At 45.1% G+C, this 18,575-nt stretch overlaps 1 protein-coding gene and 1 long non-coding RNA gene across 5 annotated transcripts in view; one reads left to right on the top strand and one right to left on the bottom strand.

The window, feature by feature from the left end:
* LOC131495018 (uncharacterized) overlaps positions 1-3,163 on the bottom strand; it is a 28,737-nt gene extending 25,574 nt beyond the window's left edge. The window contains exon 1 of the long non-coding RNA XR_009253723.1: positions 2,964-3,163. This is a non-coding gene — a long non-coding RNA (uncharacterized LOC131495018). The remainder of the gene's footprint in view (positions 1-2,963) is intronic.
* SLCO5A1 (solute carrier organic anion transporter family member 5A1) overlaps positions 1-18,575 on the top strand; it is a 299,230-nt gene that overhangs the window by 150,117 nt on the left and 130,538 nt on the right. For 3 of the 4 annotated variants that reach the window (XR_009253722.1, XR_009253721.1, XM_058699782.1), the window contains exons 1-2: positions 2,044-2,155; positions 3,842-5,243. Coding sequence is in view for 2 of the 4 variants with exons in the window: in XM_058699782.1 (XP_058555765.1) it covers positions 4,328-5,243 (916 nt within the window). In the remaining 2 variants the exon portion in view is untranslated. Of the gene's footprint in view, positions 1-2,043; positions 2,156-3,841; positions 5,244-18,575 lie in introns of those variants that run through there. The other variant, XM_058699780.1, reaches the window with a different exon arrangement.

Here is an 18,575-nt window from a genome sequence, read left to right as displayed (position 1 = left end):
GTGCAAGAAGTGATGCACGCTTTTGCCTACATTACCAGCAGTAGGAGACTACAATTTGGGCCGGGGTGGAGCTGGAGTCATCCTGCTTGTTTGTGGAAAAGAAACAGTGGGCTTGATGGAGATCTCAGGAGGAGGGCATAGTGGCAGGGGATGAGGAAAGGAGTATCTTTGCCCCATTTGTTTGGTCAGTCTGGAAGCTACCAGAAGACCAGTGTTGCCTCATCATGGGCAGCAAGCACACACTAACTGCTCTTTGGTGTCAGCTGGCCTATTTTGTTCTCCAAGGATTGACTGTGAATGGTAGTTATTGGACTAAAGTAAGATAATTAACAGATGCAAGGTGCACCGAAAAGTCAAGCTGCTGTACAATTATGAGAGATCTTCCAGTCAGGGTTAAGAGGATGGGCTTTAGGAACACATGGGTTCCACAGACCAGCTGTGCGCCCTCACCGAGTTACTTAATCTCTCTGCACCTTACTCATCAGGTCTGTAAAGTGGAGACAGTATTCTCATTGGAAACGGCCAAGGGTCAACGAAGTGGCTCTGGCATGGCAGGAATGGCGAGCATAGTCATGGCAGTTGTAGAAGGACAATCCCCTTCCTTCTTTAGATCACCATCTCCCTCTCTTGAAGCTCAGCTTGAAGTAAGTGTCCTCCTACTTGCTACAGTGAATGGACTCTTCTCAGTTAACCTATCTGACTTCTCTTCAGGTCTCCATGCATCTAATAACTCCCTTCTTAAGAATTTTCTGCTGCTATGGCTTCTGTGACTTCTCTGATTCTTCACCCACCTCCATTGCTTCTAATCTCCCCCCTGAGCTTTTTCCCTCTCCGTCTCTTAGACTGTGGTCTTAGACAGGGCCCTGTCCTTAGCCTTCCTCTCTGCAGTCTGCCTGGTCTTCCTTATTCACCTGATTGTCACCTTTGGGCTGATGACTGTTAATTCACATCTCCAGTCCAAACTCCCTGTGTATCATATATCAAAATGGCTTATGGGACATGTATACCCTCCTGGTGAAATCAATGCGTCTGAAAGGAGAACCATCTTTCCCTCAAGAGCACACGTCTCCTCCTGTGTTTTGGTTGGATGTCATCTACTCAGTCAGTCCCGTATGAAACTTGAGAGACATCTTACATTGGACAGTTTTCTCATCTTCCAGATTACATTGACTTCCAGGTATGACCACTTCCACCTTCTCATTGTATAGTTAGTCAGTTCCTCCTCTCCATGTCCTTGTCACCACCCCATCCCATTTTGTCTAGAGATTGCTTCCTAACTTGTCTCAGTGCCCTCAACGTGGCCTCGATTCACCCACCACTGCCAGAACACCTCTCTGGTGAGCGACTCAGAACATCACCGGCCCTTCACAGCAGACAGCTCACAAGCCGTGAAGCCCTTGCTGACCTTCTCCACGCTGCAACCCTTGCGGTCCTTCCTCGGCTCCATCCCTGCGATCTCCCTGCAACTCCTCTACCTATTAACTTGTAGCACCATGCCCCGTGCTGTTGCACACGCCTTTCCTTCTGCCTGGAAATGATGATGGAGTTAAGTGAATGGATACTAGGTTCTTCGGTGGCATCCTGTAAGGAGCTCGCCTCGTTGTTTTAGGCTACTTAGGGGATATTTCTTCCACAATACAGAGGTTTCCTCAGTCCAGGGATCCTGTCCTGTTCATCTTTGGTCCCCACAACCTACTCTGGTCCCTAGACATTGTGGGAGCCCACGACACGGAGCAAACGGACAGAAATAATTTCTTTATTCAGAATGGGCTCCCTGGCTCAGCAGCTCACTTTTTTGGAGACCTGCCCCCTCAGGGCTTCAGCGCTCCTCCGCCTCCAGTCCTGGCCGGGCGGGTGAAGGGCGGCGGGTGGCCAGCTGCCTCCGGGCCCGGGCTGGGCGGCCGCCCGCGCGCCTGCGCCCTCTGCTGCTCCGTTCCGGGCGCGTCTCTGTGCGCGTGTGTCTGGAGAGGGAGGCTTGGGTGACAGGCGAGGGGTGGGGGTAAGAGTTCAGCCCGACTCACAGTCTCATTCACTGATTTCTCCGCGGCTGGACCGAAGCTGCCTCCCCAGGCGTCTCCCCACTACTCCCGCGCCTCCACAGCCCCCACTTCCCGCCGCTCCGCTCTCAGGCAGACATTCTGACCGACACTCACCAGTGAGTAGCGGCGGCTGGTGCGCCCGGGCAGCGCGGCGAGCCGTCCTCCCGCGGGCTGTGTGTGCGTGTGTGTGTGTGTGTGTGTGTGTGTGTGCACGCGCAGGGGTGTCCCAGGGATTCCACGCCGGCCCCGAGAGCTCCCGGCTGGGGAGCGTGCGTCCCTCCGCGCCGGCGCTGCGGGGTGGGTGCCCGCGCGGGCAGGGGCTTGGCCGCCGCCGAGCGCCGAGGGAGTTTGCCGGGATTCCCCGGGCCGGCGCGCGGCCGCCGGTGGGGTTCCCCGGGACGGCGCCCGGGCGAGGAGGCGGCGGGGAAGCCCGGGCTGCGAGCGGCCGGCAGGCCGGGAATCTGGGAGCCCGTCCGGCCCGGCGGAGCCGAGGGAGCCGCCGGAGCGGCCGCCCCTGGCCGCCCAGCCTCCCCGCCTTTCTCCCTTACCCGTCCTCCTTTCTTCTCTCAGCAGCATCACACAAACGCGAAATGAAACCCAACGCGGCGAAGTCCGGCTCTCCTCTCCCACCTGGTGCACATCACCCCGGGCGGGAGCACTGAAGTGGGAGTCCCCGAGATGAGGGGTGGGGGCTTACCCCGGGGACACACCTGTTTTCGGCTCTCGCTGAATTCAAGCCGGATGCGGGAGCGCGCGAGGGGCTCCGATATCCACGCCTGTGTGTGTATGTGTGTGTGTATGTATGCGTGCGTGTGTGAGGGGTCTCTCTGCGTGTCTGTGTGTGTGGTGTGTGTGTGTGCGCGCGCGCTCGCGCACGCACCCCGGGCCCACGCGCGCAGGGTGCGCTCGATGTAAACAGCATACCTCTCCCGCGGCCTCCTGGCGCCAAGACTGCTCGGTGGGCTCCCAGCGAGCTCTGTGACAGCGAGCGTGCCGGCATCTCTTTGTTTGGCTGTTGCTTCCCCACCCCTCCGCAAAGCAAACTGATTTTCGGTTTCGCGTGACACTGCGCGCTGGGACTTAGTGTGGGCCGCAGCCTCAAATGCCCCTGGTATTTGAAATTGAATAGTTCTTTCGGTCTGGGGGGTTATTTTTAGTGTCGGGAGTAAAGAGGCTAGCGCGTTGACCTTTTTGCGGCTGCTTTGGGCTTTGCATACGTGTCCCTGATGGAGCAGACGGATTCGCATCCAGTCGCGCACACGTGCCTGCGCACAAGTGTGTACACACATTTCTACACACGCAGCTTTCCCCTTTTCTTTTTTAAAATCGGTACTGGGAGTGTACTGTTTGTAAGGAAACACACACACACACACACACACACACACCCCAAAAAAACTTTCCTTTGTTCTTTTGGGCATTTTCTATTTTGAGTAATGGAGTAGGAGTACCAAAAGGTTGCAATTAGTTCAGCCGAATAAAAGACACTGCCTCTGAGTCACGGCTGCCAGGTTGATAATTATTAACATATAAAAGCAGATGCTCTGTTTAAGGCAAAAGGGGCGGGGCGGGGGCAGGTCCATGGTAGACAATGAGGGAGGGTCTCTGCCGACCGCCTGCTGCTTATTGTTCGGGCACTAGAGGCTGCAGCCTGCAGCCGCTTCCTCCTCCAGGGCTTCGCTCCCCGCTCGTGCCTCGGTCCCATTTGGGACCGTCCGCGTCACCCAGCGCTGGCCCCCGGGGCGGCGGGACGCCAGCCCCAGCCGCAGCCGCCCTTCGCTGACCGCCCTCTCTCTGCTTTGCAGGTTGGCATCTTTGCGCCCGAGGGTGTCGCAAGCGGAGGCGGCGAGGACAGGGCGCCTCCGGCCCAGCCAGCCGGGCGGTATGCGGCGCGGGCAACAGCGCTAAGCGCCCCCACGCTGGGCACGGGGCGTACTCGCTCCAGGCGGCGGGCCGAGCGGCGGCGGCGGAGGGGATGCGCCCGGGACGCGCAAGGCTCCTACCGCGAGCTACCGCCCCGAGGTGGACCCCCAGCAGGGCTCAACGCAGGACCGCGCGGACCCCTGCCCCCCGGGGCACGCGGCTGCGGAGCCTCGGGGCAGCATCTGCGGTCGGGATGCCCTGGGTGCCTCCCTGCTGGTGAGGATGCCCTGCTGCGCGGCTCTGCACCCCCGGCCCCGGTCCCTGGTAGGCACGACTGAGAGGGCCAGACTTCGGCCCCTGGTGCCGGTGGATGAAAAGCGCCGGAGTCCTTGAGTGCGACCAGCGATCGAATCTGAATTCTAAGAGCCATGGACGAAGGCACTGGGCTGCAGCCCCAGGCGGGAGAGCAGTTGGAAGCGCAAGCCACAGTAGGAGCTGTCCAAGAGAAGTGCGAACCAGAGACCTTTAGGTCCAAGAGTTTACCCGTCCTGAACAGCGCCTCCTGCCGGCCAGACCTCAGTCCTGCGAGTACAGGCGCAAAGGCAGCTTTTGGCTGTACAGATTCTTTGGGCCTTCAGGAGTCGAAACAGGGCCCAAGCGGGTTGGCCCCCAGTCCCTCTGCTCCGTCCACTTCGGCAGAGATGGCAGGGCTCATGGAATGTAACCACAGGGTGGAAGTCAGCAAAGCCGTGTCGGTGTCCTCCACGCTGGCCACGCTCCAGGGGAGAAGGTGCCTCTATGTGGTCCTCACTGATTCCCGTTGCTTCCTGGTTTGCATGTGTTTCCTGACCTTCATCCAGGCGTTGATGGTCTCCGGCTACTTGAGCAGTGTCATCACCACCATCGAAAGGCGCTACAGTCTGAAGAGTTCTGAGTCGGGGCTACTGGTCAGCTGCTTTGACATTGGGAGCCTGGTGGTGGTGGTGTTCGTCAGCTACTTTGGCGGCCGGGGTCGGAGGCCCCTGTGGCTGGCCGTCGGTGGACTTTTCATTGCCATCGGGGCTGCCCTCTTTGCTTTACCTCACTTCATCTCGCCTCCCTACCAGATCCAAGAGTTGAATGCCTCGGCCTCCAACGACGGCCTGTGTCAGAATGGCAACTCCACGGCCACCTCGGAGCCTCCCGCCTGCCTGAAGGACTCAGGAGGAAATAATCACTGGGTCTATGTGGCTTTATTCATTTGCGCACAGATTCTCATCGGAATGGGTTCCACACCTATTTATACCTTGGGACCAACCTACTTGGATGACAATGTCAAGAAAGAAAACGCATCCTTGTACCTAGGTAAGACTTTCCTGTCCTCTCAGATAAGCTTGAACTCAACAATCAAAAGGAAACACTTTTTCACATTTCCCCAGGAGATTTTATACACACACACACACACACACACACACACACACACACATACACACGACGCAAAATATATATATATATGTATAGAATCTCATCATATATGCCTCAGTATACATATAAATATATATATATATATACTGTATCTATAATGTCATTGTATATATTACATGTATATTTTCAGCATTAAGCTTCAGTGTATTTTATATTTTTGTGTGTTAGCCTTAGTGTGATGTGTTTTAGTTTGGAAGAGAATCAAATAGAGAAGTCCTTGAGCTAATCGTCAGACTCACACTTCACACTCTTTCCCCAAGTAATGCAAACTTTTAACTTTGGGGTCGTGCTTCTTTCTCTTGCTGTCTGCCTTTGGAAAAGCCTGAACTGATCAAGTTTATTTTCTAATGGCTGTTCTTCCGGCTGTGTCTGAATCTAGAATGAAAAGCAGCAGGGGATGAAAGCAGTAAATAATCCAAAGCTTCACTCCACACCAGGTGCTTCTATTCGTTCCTGTTCTTTCTCATGCATTGCATTTGTCCACTAACCTTGTTAGTGGTTTTATAATCTAGAACAGTGCCTCAACGTTTTTTTCTTTTTTCATCATATAGACTTTTTGAAGGGACAAGGCTAGTTGATTTGCGGGATGTTCTACATTCTAGATTTATCTGATTATTTCCTTGTGGGGTTGCTTACCTTGTCTTCCATCCCGAATATTTCTCATAGGCTGGAAGTTCAGTCTAAAGATGTAAATAGATTCAGACACAACACTCTTGGTCAGACTACTTCAAGGCAATGTGGTGTGTTTTACGTTACATGGATCTGGCCATTCATTAGTGATGTTACGTTTAATCACTTGGTTGAGTGGGTGATTGCTAGGTCTTTCCACTGTAAACATGTACTTCTCCCTTGGAAAATAATAAGTAATCTTTAGAAAGATAACCTGACTCTGTAAATATCCCAATTGTTATTCTTATTTTTGCCAATCGTTGCCTCCGTTTACTTAGAACTCCCTTCTACCCCACTTCTTGGATACTGTTCACACAAATTTGCTTCGTCAAAAACACAGGCAGGGCCCTACACAAAGGGAGAACATCCACTAGTAAGAGCCCTACGATTTAACTTTTCTGGTTGTGGTTATACACTAAGAAGAACAGCAAGTTTTTCCCAAAGTGCTACTTTGGGGAAAACCAAAAATGAGACAGAGTCCCAGCCCCTGAAGAGCTTTCAGGGTAATAAAGAAATAGTGCCCATTTGACATAGGGGTGTGAAGTGACCCGTGCAAGGGGAGGAAAAATGGTATTTGCTTATTCCTCCTTCTATTCCTCTTTCCCCCCCCTCTACTTCCTCCTCCCTTTTCTCCTCCTCCTCTTCTTTTGAAAAAACCTTGATGAAGGCCTTAGGACACATTCTTTGGGAAACTCTGGAGAATTCTGTTGTATTAAGTGGATCTCAGCAAAAGCTACAGTGGTTTGAGTGCCAGGAATCTTACATGTACTATTTTACTTAATGTTCTCAGTGACCTCCTGAGATGGGATTGTTTTCCCTATTTCGTGGATGGGGACACTGAAGCTCAGAGAGTTTGAATGACTTGCTTAAGGGCTTCAAACCCACCCCTCTCTGACCAGAGAGCCCTTGGGCTTCCCTCCTCACTGCGTGTTTTCTGGCAAGAGGCTCTGAGAGCCAACTGAAAGAAAGCCAACTGAAAGAAAGCGAAGGATGTGCCGTGTCCATAAGAGCCCTGAACATGGTGCAGAAGGAAGCTGAATTGGCCCACAGTTCCTCAGAGCAAGAGCCGTCTTAAATCTTTAAAAAAAAATTTTTTTTTAATGTTTATTTATTTTTGACAGAGAGAGAGCCTGAGCAGGGGAGGGGCAGAGAGAGAGGGAGACACAGAATCCGAAGCAGGCTCCAGGCTCGGAGCTGTCAGCACAGAGCCTGACGTGGGGCTCGAACCCACAGACCGTGAGAGCATGACCTGAGCTGAAGTCGGACACTCCACTGACTGAGCCCCCCAGGCGCCCCGTCTTAAACCTTTTAAAGCAGGTTTTGTAGGTAACCTCTGTGTCAATTCAAATAAGAGAGGCCACTATATTCCTAGACATGAGAGGTGTTAACCTAGTATGATGTGGGATTGTTTCTAATAAATAACTCTTTCAATCTTTGTTATTTTTTGCAAAATTGTTCTATATTACCTTTTTCACTGTCCACTCCTTTCTTAGTGTTTCTGTCCATCTTTTTGACTTCTCATTACAACCATAGAAGGAAAAATAAATGCAGGTAGCAAGTTCGTAATTGCGGGCATGAACAGATACTGAATTAACATTAAAACCATTGAAACGGAACGTAAATGTATGTCTTAATCTTGTGGATGTTTGATGTTAGCATTCTGGCAGTTTTAACCGTAGAACAATTGTGGTCGTAGATGAGCTACGGCAGCCTTTATACCCACTAAGTGCCCCAACTCCTGCAGGGAGAGAGGTTTAGTGTTGACCTGGGGTGCAGAGAAAGCTTTGCGGCTATTAAGAAGTGAGGTTAGTAACTAGACCATGATTTGAAATTGTATCTCACGAAGAGAGAGGAAATGTGGTCCTTTGGGGGCAAGAAACTAGTGAACTAACAGTGAAATGAGAAAGAATGGCTAACAGGTAGGAAAAGGGAAAAGGGGATGCATTTCTAGAATCCAAAGCCACAAGTCTCATTGGGGGATATTCAGGATAAGTAATAATAGGTATGGGTTGGCCGTTGGCCAAGCGGTGTGGGTGCAGCATTCACGTCCTTGGTGTGTGAGCCTTGACTTCACACCACAGAGAAGGGGCGGGGTTGGCACAGTGCCTTAGAAAGCGCTAGATGAGGAGGCAGGAGGTCTATATTTTAGTCTGGCTCTACCGGTGACTGGTGGTGAGACTTTAGACAAATCCCTTAATGTCTCCCAGCCTCTGTTTCCGCACGAGGATTAGTACATTTGTTTCCCTCACTGTAATATTTTGAGGACCAAATGGGATTACATGTGTGCAAGCATTCTGCCAACTGTAAGAGGCAGCACTCCGCTCTGCTAAAGTGGAATTCAAACTCATCCTACAGAGTGGGCAGAGTGAGGAGTGAGAGATATTTTACGCTTTCTGAGTATGAAAACCCTTCACCAGATCTTTTTACAGTTAGAAAAAAGGAAAGAAACAGTGTGTAGGCAATTAAAACATTGTATAGGAAATCACTCCTTGGAAACATTGTACGTGTACCTTTGATCAGCGTTTCAGCAACATTATGCTCGTTATACTCGGGAGTAAAGGAGTTTTTTGCGAACCCAAGGTTTTATTACCAGAGCTTTCTGTACGTCATCCTTTGATGACCATCTTTCTTGAGTGTGTGAACATTTATGCAGTGGATATTTGTGCCTCGTGTAACGTAACAGAAGCTCTTCTGAAGTTTGAGGGGGCTCTGTGGTGTCCTGGTTTTACTATTGTGGGTCTTCATTTGCCCACATAGACTGGCAGGACATTTGGTGAACATGAGCTGGTCCGAGGACATACACATACTCAGAAGGAATATTATTATTATTTTATTTATTTATTTATTTATTTATTTATTTATTTATTTATTTTGAGATAGAGGGAGAGAGAGAGTGCAGGCGCATGTTCGGGCACCCACGCAGGGTGGGGAGGGAGCAGAAGTTGAGAGAGAGAGAATCCCAAGCAGGTACATGCTCAACACAGAGCCCAACATGGGGCCTGATCCCATGGCCCTGGGATCATGACCTGAGCCAAAGTCAAGAGTGGAACGCTTAACCAGTCGAGCGACCCAGGTGCCCCTCAGAAGTAATATTATTATCTTAAAATAAATAGCTGGTGGCTTCTTCCTTTTTTTCCTTTTTTCACATTTCCTCAGTCTTTTAAAAGTACAGTGAGATTGAAATCAGTTGAGTTCTACTTCATCAAGGTTTTATAGTAATATAAACATTATATATATGTGTATGTATATGTGTGTGTATATATATTTTTGCTCTTTTTCTGAGATAAAGTGCTCTTTCCAAGTATGAAAAGAAAATTTTTTTTTTTTTTTTTTTTTTTATAATTGGAAAAGAGAAGGTACTTCTTAGAAACATTGTATAGAAAAATCTTCATTAGTTTTCAGCAACGTTGTATACAACAATCTGTATCTGGGGCGCCCTGGGTGGCTCAGTTGGTTAAGCATCCTACTCTTGGTTTCGTCTCAGGTCATGATATCATGGTTCGTGAGATCAAGCCCTGCATCGGGCCTGCTTGGGATTCTCTCTCCCTCCCTCTCTCTCTCTCTTCCTCTCCCTCTCCCTGCCCCTCCCCTGCATGCTCTCTTTCTCTCTCTCTCAAAATAAATAAAACATTAAAAAAAAAGAACAATCTGTGTCTCAATGTAAAGGATTTTATTTATAGTAATAAAAACAATGAAATGTACAAAGACATATGTTTCAGTTCAGTGTTCCCAAAACTGTATAACCAAAGTGTATATGTGGCTTTGGCAAGTTAGGGGTTTATTTATCTTGAAGCAACAACCCAGCTTCCTCTCTTCTTGCCTGGCTCCTAGCAATGGGTGCTACACCTGAGGCACTGCATGCCTGTTCCTCACAAGGAGAAAGTGGAGGAGGAAGCACCTGTTTACTCTCAAGGATGTCTTCTTGGCCAGTTGGAGTCTCCTGGCCTCTTCCAGCTAACATGATTTTGGGGAAGGCAAAGTTTTAGGTTCCCAGTCTGTATGGGAGACGAAGGCAAGTAAAATGAAGGTGGAGCAAATACGGAGTGACTTCTAGTTGTAGAAGTCTTCCACACCGGCTATGTTTTTCTTTTTTATCTCAGTAGCCAGAAAATTTAGGACTTTTTTTTTTTTTTTTTTTTTTTTACTGGCCAGTATTAATAACCTACCCTAAGTAGTTTATAGCATTGTTTTTCCTGACTTTTTGGATGGGATTTTGAAAGGACCCAATAAATAGCACCCTTTCCCTCACTTGACTTCTGAGGTAGTTGAGAAATAAGTCAAAGACCAAAATATCACCTTTGTAAAGGGATAGAAATGAGATTGAAGAATGTAGCTCATATCTTTGTGCAAATGGACTTTGTAATTATGCCACCATTAAACAGACTTACTCATCCAGCCACAGGCAATGCTGGGGCTTAACAGTGTAGCAGCCTTGGGTCTCCCCATGTGGGGTGGGGCCCTGGCTGGGGGCAGCATAGCTAAGACTTAGGCCAAGAGGGAGCAGGGCAGAATTTTTACTCCCTACCTGCATGCTAACTCCCAAGAGACAAAAAGGAGGAGTTGAGCTGAACATCTTGGTTTATTTTAAGATTCATCAATCACATTAATCTGCTGCTGCTTTCCTAGGAAAGAATGGTGCTGGGGCAAGGGGGGAGCCAACAAAGGAAAGATCATGTGGAATATATATTCTCTTTTAATTCTAACTCATTTTTTATTCTGCTTTAATTTTGCTTGTCTTGTTTACAATGTGTTCATCTTTGAAAGCCTCATAAAATCCTTTTGGGAAGTAGACTCTGTATAAATCATGAATACATTAAAAAAAAATCTGCACTGAAAACTACTATGAGGGAGAATGACGGCTGAGGGATTTGAGGAAATGATGATCCAGGACACCTAGAGAAATAACCCAGATGGATGCAGGGCAGAGAGTGAGAACAACGTGGCATCTGTGGCCTGTGGCGGCATCTTGTTGGGATGTCAGTGAGTTTTACATATACCTGGGACAGTTAGTCTGTGTCAGAAATGTCTTCTCTACCCTTAGCGAATTACTGAATTTATATCAGCTGCGTGCTGGTCACTTGTGGCCTCTAAGACAAACTAGTCAGTCTAAGATGTTGAGAAACCCTTCATATTCTAACTGATAAGTAAAAGGGTTTGCTTCCTCGCTGGGGAAAAGACAGTTGAGTGCGCCTTGATTTATTCAGCCCACCTGCAAAGAGAACAGCCTTTTTAGTAGTATTTATGCTACGTTTTTCAAGCATGATTTATTCCATCTCTCCCCTCCCGGTGCTATGAATTCTGTTATGTACACAGTCTGAAACAGCCCTTCTGAAACTTTAAAAACGTGTGAATCGCCAGGGTGTCTTTTAAAAAATGCAGATTCTGCTTCTGTAAGTCCGCGGTGAGGCCTGGGATTCTGCATTTCTAACAGACTCACAGGTGAGGTGAGTGCTGCTGGTCTGAGGACCGTATTTGGAGCAGTAGGGGTCCACAGATCTTTGGTTCGCTTCCCCCACGTCCCCCGTGGGAAGTTGCCGTCTGGGCTTGGGGGTGGAGCCCCTGTACTGAAGTTCCGTGTCATCAAGAACCCTCCCATCTCTTACTCATTTGTGAAAGCAAGATGTCAGTTTTGGGTATTTCATAAGCTGTGGCTCCTGTTTTGAATTCCACAGTTGTGTGACATGATCACTGCTGAGTTCAGTAAGAGAAAGTGACCTTAAACAAATGTTGTTCATCTTGACATTCACCAAAGGAAGCATCACTTTGTTTATCTCATTCTTCACCCTGAAGGCTCCTCGCTGACGGGTTTCTCTCTGTTGGTGGAACTCTGTCAGAGGTGCGTTTGTGTACTCGCCTTATGAGGTCCCTTGGTTGGGGAAAAGCATACAGAGCCATGTACTTGGCTCTGCTTTTTTCTTTCTAAACAATCTAGAAAATTTAATAGTGAATTGGGAGTTTGATAATAGATAAATGTGACATCTGGGTATATTGGAAATGGTTTTGAAGAATGAAGATCAGAAGTTTTTCCTTTGCAAAGGGTGATCAGACAGAGAAGGGCATGACTGGACTGGCTGACTGAGTTCTTTCCCATAGTAATTGTCAAGTCAGTGTGTGTTCCGGAGATCACCTCGTTTATTTCTTTTTTTAAGGTTTATTTACTTATTCTGAGAGAGAGAATGCACGTGACCCACATGACCCAGCAGTCCAACGTCCGGGTATATATATCCAAAAGAGGTAAAAGCAGGGTCTAAAGACATATCTGAACACTCATGTTGATAGCAGCATCACTCATAATAGCCAAGAAGAGGAAGCAATCCAAGTGTCCATCAACATATGAATGGATAAACAAAATGTATATGCATACAATGGGATATTATTTGGCTTTAAAAGGAAGGGAAATCCTGATACATTCATCTACAACATGGATGAATCTCTTTTTTTTAATTTAATTTTTTATTTTTTTAAATTTTACATCCAAATTAGTTAGCATATAGTGAAACAATGATTTCAGGAGTAGATTCCTTGGTGCCCCTTACCCGTTTAGCCCATCCCCCCTCCCACAACCCCTCCTGTAACCCTCAGTTTGTTCTCCATATTAATGAGTCTCTTATGCTTTGTCCCCCTCCCCGTTTTTATATTATTTTTGTTTCCCTTCCCTTATGTTCACCTGTTTTGCCTCTTAAAGTCCTCATATGAGTGAAGTCATATGATTTTTGTCTTTCTCTAATTTCACATAGCACAATACCCTCCAGTTCCATCCACGTAGTTGCAAATGGCAAGATTTCATTCTTTTTGATTGCCGAGTAATACTCCATTGTATATATATAAACCACATCTTCTTTATCCATTCATCCATCAATGGACATTTGGGCTCTTCCCATACTTTGGCTATTGTTGGTAGTGCTGCTATAGACATGGGGGTGCATGTGTCCCTTTGAAACAGCACCCCTGTATCCCGTGGGTAAATGCCTAGTAGTGCGATTGCTGGGTCGTAGGGTAGTTTTATTTTTAGTTTTTTGAGGAACCTCCATACTGTTTTCCAGAGTGGCTGCACCAGCTTGCATTCCCATGAATCTCTTTTTTTAATGTTTCTTTCTTTTGAGAGAGAGAGAGAGAAAGAGAGAGAGAATGGGGGAAGGGCACAGAGAGAGGGATACAGAGGATCCTAAGCAGGCCCTGTGCTGACATCAGAGAGCCCCATGTGTGGCTCTAACTCATGAACTGTGAAATTGTGACCTGAGCCCAAGTCAGACACTTAACCGACTGAGCCACTCAGGTGCCCCAACATGGATGAATCTTGAAGACATTGTGCTAAGTGAAATGTGACAGTCAGAAACAGACAGTACTGTTTGATTGCACTTATACAAGGTATCTAAAATAGTCAAATTCATAGAAACAGAAAGTAGAATTGTGGTTGCCAGGGTGTGGGGGGAAGGGGGATTGGGGAGTTGGTGTTTAATGGGTATAGACTTTCAGTTTTGCTTGATAAAAATTTCTGAAGACCTATTGCACAACAATATACTTAACAGTATTGAACTGTATGCTTGAAAATCGTTATTGAGGTAAAAAAATTAAAGGGTTTCCCCAAGTCACACAGCCAATTTGTTTTGAGTCTGAGTTGATCTATAGATTATAAACCAATCTGTATGTATGTATGTATGTATGTATGTATTTATTTATTTATTTTAAAATTTTTTAACGTTTATTTAGTTTTGAGACAGAGAGAGACAGAGCATGAACGGGGGAGGGTCAGAGAGAGGGAGACACAGAATCCGAAACAGGCTCCAGGCTCTGAGCTGTCGGCACAGAGCCCGACGCGGGGCTCGAACTCACGGACCGCGAGATCATGACCTGAGCCGAAGTTGACCGCTTAACTGACTGAGCCACCCAGGCGCCCCACCAATCTGTATTTAAAAAAGTCTACTACAAAAATTGAAATTCTGGGAATTTCAAGTCCTTGGATGGTAGAATTGTTTTTTCCTAGCCCATGCAGCATTCTAGCACGTGTTGGTTCGGGTGTCTATACTTCAGCTATGAGAATTTTTTTCAAGTGTGTGTGAGTTCCAAGTCATTTCTTATGGGTGTAATTAAGAAAAAAAAAAGGAATAGGGATTTTGTACAAGAAAAATGGAGTAAAAAATGGATTTTACAGTAAGCATTTTAGGGAGGAAGTCTTCAGTGAGAAAAGGTGAAGAGACATACATGGGCATTTGGATTGTTCTGTTGTGTCTTTTTGGAGAAAGAGACTGGAATATTTGAAATTGGAGAATATGGGTCCAGGTCCACATATTGTGCTGTGCTGGGTGCTCCCGAAAGAAGTAGTGCTTTCACCTTGTGTTTTCCATCTCCCTGTTCTAGAGAAAAAGAGATGGGGGTTTCATAGCTGCCTGGTCCTCCTCCTCCAAAACCATTCACAGTAGTCAGGAGTGCCATGTTCTGAATCTCAGTTCCTTTATGGAAAATTTGTAGGTTATAGGTCATTCTGAAACAGTGGTTCTCAAGCAGGGTGATTGCTTCCCTCCCCCCAACCACCCAACTGGGTAATGTCTGGAATCTTTTTTTTAATTGTCACAGCTTGGATGGGTATTTTAGTGGTATTTTGGCTAGTGTTGCTGCTAAGCATCCTACAGTGCACAGGACGCCCTCCCCCCCCCCATCCTCAGAGATTTGTCAATGGTGATGCTCTAAACTTTGTTTAATCTTAAGCATCCAGAAATGCCCAGATGGCTCAGTCAGTTAAGCATCTGGCTCTTAATTTCAGCTCAGGTCACGATCTCACGGTTTGTGAGTTCGAGCCCCACATCGGGCTCTGTGCTAACAGTGCTTGGGATTCTCTCTCTCCCTCTCTCTGCTTTTCCTGTCTTTCTCTCTCTCTCTGTCTCAAAATAAATCAACTTTAATTTTTTTAAATGTTTATTCATTAAAAAAATTTTTTTAACGTTTATTTATTTTTGAGACAAAGAGAGACAGAGCATGAACAGGAGAGGGGCAGAGAGAGAGGGAGACACAGAATCTGAAACAGGCTCCAGGCTCTGAGCTGTCAGCACAGAGCCCGATGCAGGGCTTGAACTCACGGACCATGAGATCAATGTTTATTCATTTTTGAGAGACAGAGAGAGACAGAGCATGAGCGGGGGAGGGGCAGAGAGACAGGGAGACGCAGAATGTGAAGCAGGCTCCAGGCTCTCAGCTGTTAGCACAGAGCCTGACATGGGGCTTGAACTGACAAACCATGAGATCATGACCTGAGCTGAAGTTGGACCAAGCCACCCAAGCGCCCCTAAATAAATAAACTTAAAAAAAAAAACAACTTACGCATCCAAATTACTCTATATCTTGTATTTTTTTAATGTCTTGGAACTATAAGTGGAAATCTCTAGGTCATAGAATCAGAAAGCATTGAACATTTGGATGGAGGAGATCCAGGTAAAACATGTCTTTGTAAATAGAAAGGGTTTCTAGCAAGCAAGGGATAGGAAATGCAAATTCATTGTGCATTGCTCATTGCTACATCTTGCTCAGTAAATATAGTATTTATACTATCTTATGTTATTATTAGAATATAGGAGATAATATGCCATAGTATATTATTTTCAGTGGATATAAAAATATGTAGGGTTTCATGATTTTTATTGTGACTTCATTTCCCAGCTTAAAAAGGTTTTTAATCATAGAGATTTTCTGGACCATCTTTAGAGTTGGGAATACTGAAACCCTTGAAAAGGGAATGGTGTGTGTGTGTGTGTGTGTGTGTGTGTGTGTGTACTAAGGTAGTGGAATGCCATTTGCTTCTGATATCTGACTTTGTTTTAGTGGTTGTGGCTTTAGTAAAGAAAACATTGAGACAAGGAATTCTGGAGAACTGTAAAGTGATTAATCAGCATTTGAAAGCACAGCTCACCAAATAATTGGACCTCAAGACAAGATGTAGGATAGATTTAATGAGGGGTTATAAGACCTAAATTTTTTCTTAAAAATAAATGAATGCTAAATTAACTAAAAAAAAAAAAAAAACAACCTTGGATACAGTTTCATTGTGGGATCTAACAAGGATTATTTTTAACAGCAAATATATTTTTTTAATGTTTATTTACTTGCTTTGAGAGAGAGAGAGAGAAAGAGACAGACAGAGAGAGTGTGAGTGGGGTAGAGATAGAGAGAGAGGGAGACAGAGAATCCCAAGCAGGCTCAATGTGGGGGTCAATCTCATGAACCATGAGATCATGACCTGAGCTGAAATCAAGAGTTGGATGCTTAACCGACTGAGCCACCCAGGTACCCCAACAGCAGATATTTTTGAGAGTTTAATATATACCAGCCACTGTGCTAAATGCTTTATCATCTTATTTTATTCTCAGAACAACTCTACGTGGTAGCTACTTTTCTTCTTTTCTATTGTGGCAAAAAATACTTAAGACTAAATTTACCATCAACAATATTTAAGAGTATAGGTTGGTAGTGTTGAGGATACTCACACTGTTGTGCAGTAGATCTCTAGATCTTTTTCATCTTGTAACACTGAAATTCCATATCCATTAAACACTAATGCTCCCTCCCTTTGTTCTTGGCAGCCCCCTTTCTACTTTCTGTGTAAACTGTATTGACTACTGTAGGTACTTCATATATGAGTGGAATCACACAGTATTTGTTCTTTTGTGACTGGCTTGTTTGGCTTAGCAAAACGTCTTTGAGTTCCATTCATATTGCAAATGGCAAGATCCCATTCTTTTTCATGGCTGAGTAATATTCCATTGTATACATATACCGTATTTTCTTTATCCATTCATCTTTTCATGGATACTGGGATTGCTTCCACTTCTTGACTATTGTGAATAGTGCTGCTGTGAATATATCTCTTTGAGATAGATTTTGCTTTCAATTCTTTTGGACACATACCCAGAAATGGGATTGCTAAATCATATGATAACTCTATTTTTAATTTTTTGAGGGTCCTCCATACTATTTTCCATAATGACTCCACCATTTTATACTCCCACCAACAGTGCATGAGGGTTTCAACTTCTCTATATACTTTCACAATCACTTATTTTCTGTTCTTTGATTAGTGGCCATTTTGATGGGTGTGAGTTGATATCTTATTGTAGTTTTGATTTGCATTTCCTTGATAGCGACACCAAACATCTTCTTATATGCATATTGGCCATTTACATACTTTCTTTGGAGAAATGTCTAAATTGTTTGCCATTTTTTAATTGGATTATTTTTTTGTCATCATTGACTTCTAGAATTTTCTTCTATATTCTGGGTATAAACCCTTTATCAGATATATGATTTACGATTATTTTGTCCCATTCTGTGGGTTGGCTTTTCACCCTGTTGATTGTTTCATTTCATGTGTAGAAGTTTTAATGTTTGGTATAGTTTCATTAATCTATTTTTGATTTTATTGCCTATGCTCTTGAGGTCATATCCAAGAAATCATTGTCAAATCCAATGTTCCAAACCTTTCTCCCTAGGTTTTCTTTTAGGTGTTTTTAATAGTTTTATATCTTATGTGTAGGTCTTTAATTTGGGTTAATTTTTACATATAGTGTAAAGTCAGGGTCTACCTTCCTTCTTTTGAATGTGGACATCCAATACCATTTGTTGAACAGGGTCTCCTTTCCTTATTGTGTAGTTTTGGTTCCCCTGTCAAAAATTGACAGCTCTTTTTCTATTTTCTATTTTTATATTATATGTATATTTTATATTACATATATATGTAAGTATAAAATGTGTATATATAAATTGTACAACTATTTTATATATATATATATATATATATATATATATATATATATATATATACATACACACACATACACACACACACACACAGGTGCCCCTAAATAAATAAACTTAAAAAAAAACCTTAAGGATCCAAATTACTCTATATCTTGTATTTTTTTTTTATGTCTTGGAACTATAAGTGGAAATCTCTAGGTCATAGAATCAGAAAGCATTGAACATTTGGATGGAGGAGATCCAGGTAAAACATGTCTTTGTAAATAGAAAGGGTTTCTAGCAAGCAAGGGATAGGAAATGCAAATTCATTGTGCATTACTCATTGCTACATCTTGTTCAGTAAATATCATAGTATTTATACTATCTTATGTTATTATTGGAATATAGGAGATAATATGCCATACATATTATAGTTGAGGAAATTGAGATTGACTAATACACTCAAGGCCATCTCAAAAGTGGCAAAGCCAGCACCCAAGGCCATCATCCAGAGTCTGAACTCTAAGGATCAGCATTATGGAAAGAGGATGGGAGGGAAAAGTTTATAAATTTCTGGTGTGGTTTTGGCTGAGTTTTCTTTTCTTTTTTTAAAAAATTTTTAAAGTTGTATTTATTTATTTTGAGAGAGAAAGAGACAACACGAGTGGGGGTGGAGCAGAGAGAGAGGGAGAGAGAGAGAATCTCAAGCAGGCTCTGCTCTGCCTGCACAGAGCCTGATGCCAGGCTCGAACTCATGAAAATGTGAGATCATCACCTGATCTGAAACCAAGAGCCAGACACTCAACCGACTGAACACCC

Source organism: Neofelis nebulosa, chromosome 14, assembly GCF_028018385.1.
Source record: "Neofelis nebulosa isolate mNeoNeb1 chromosome 14, mNeoNeb1.pri, whole genome shotgun sequence".
In the NCBI taxonomy this organism is placed as follows: Eukaryota; Metazoa; Chordata; class Mammalia; order Carnivora; family Felidae; genus Neofelis; species Neofelis nebulosa.
The sequence above is the reverse complement of the archived record's forward strand: the minus strand, read 5'-3'. Positions and strand labels throughout refer to the sequence as shown.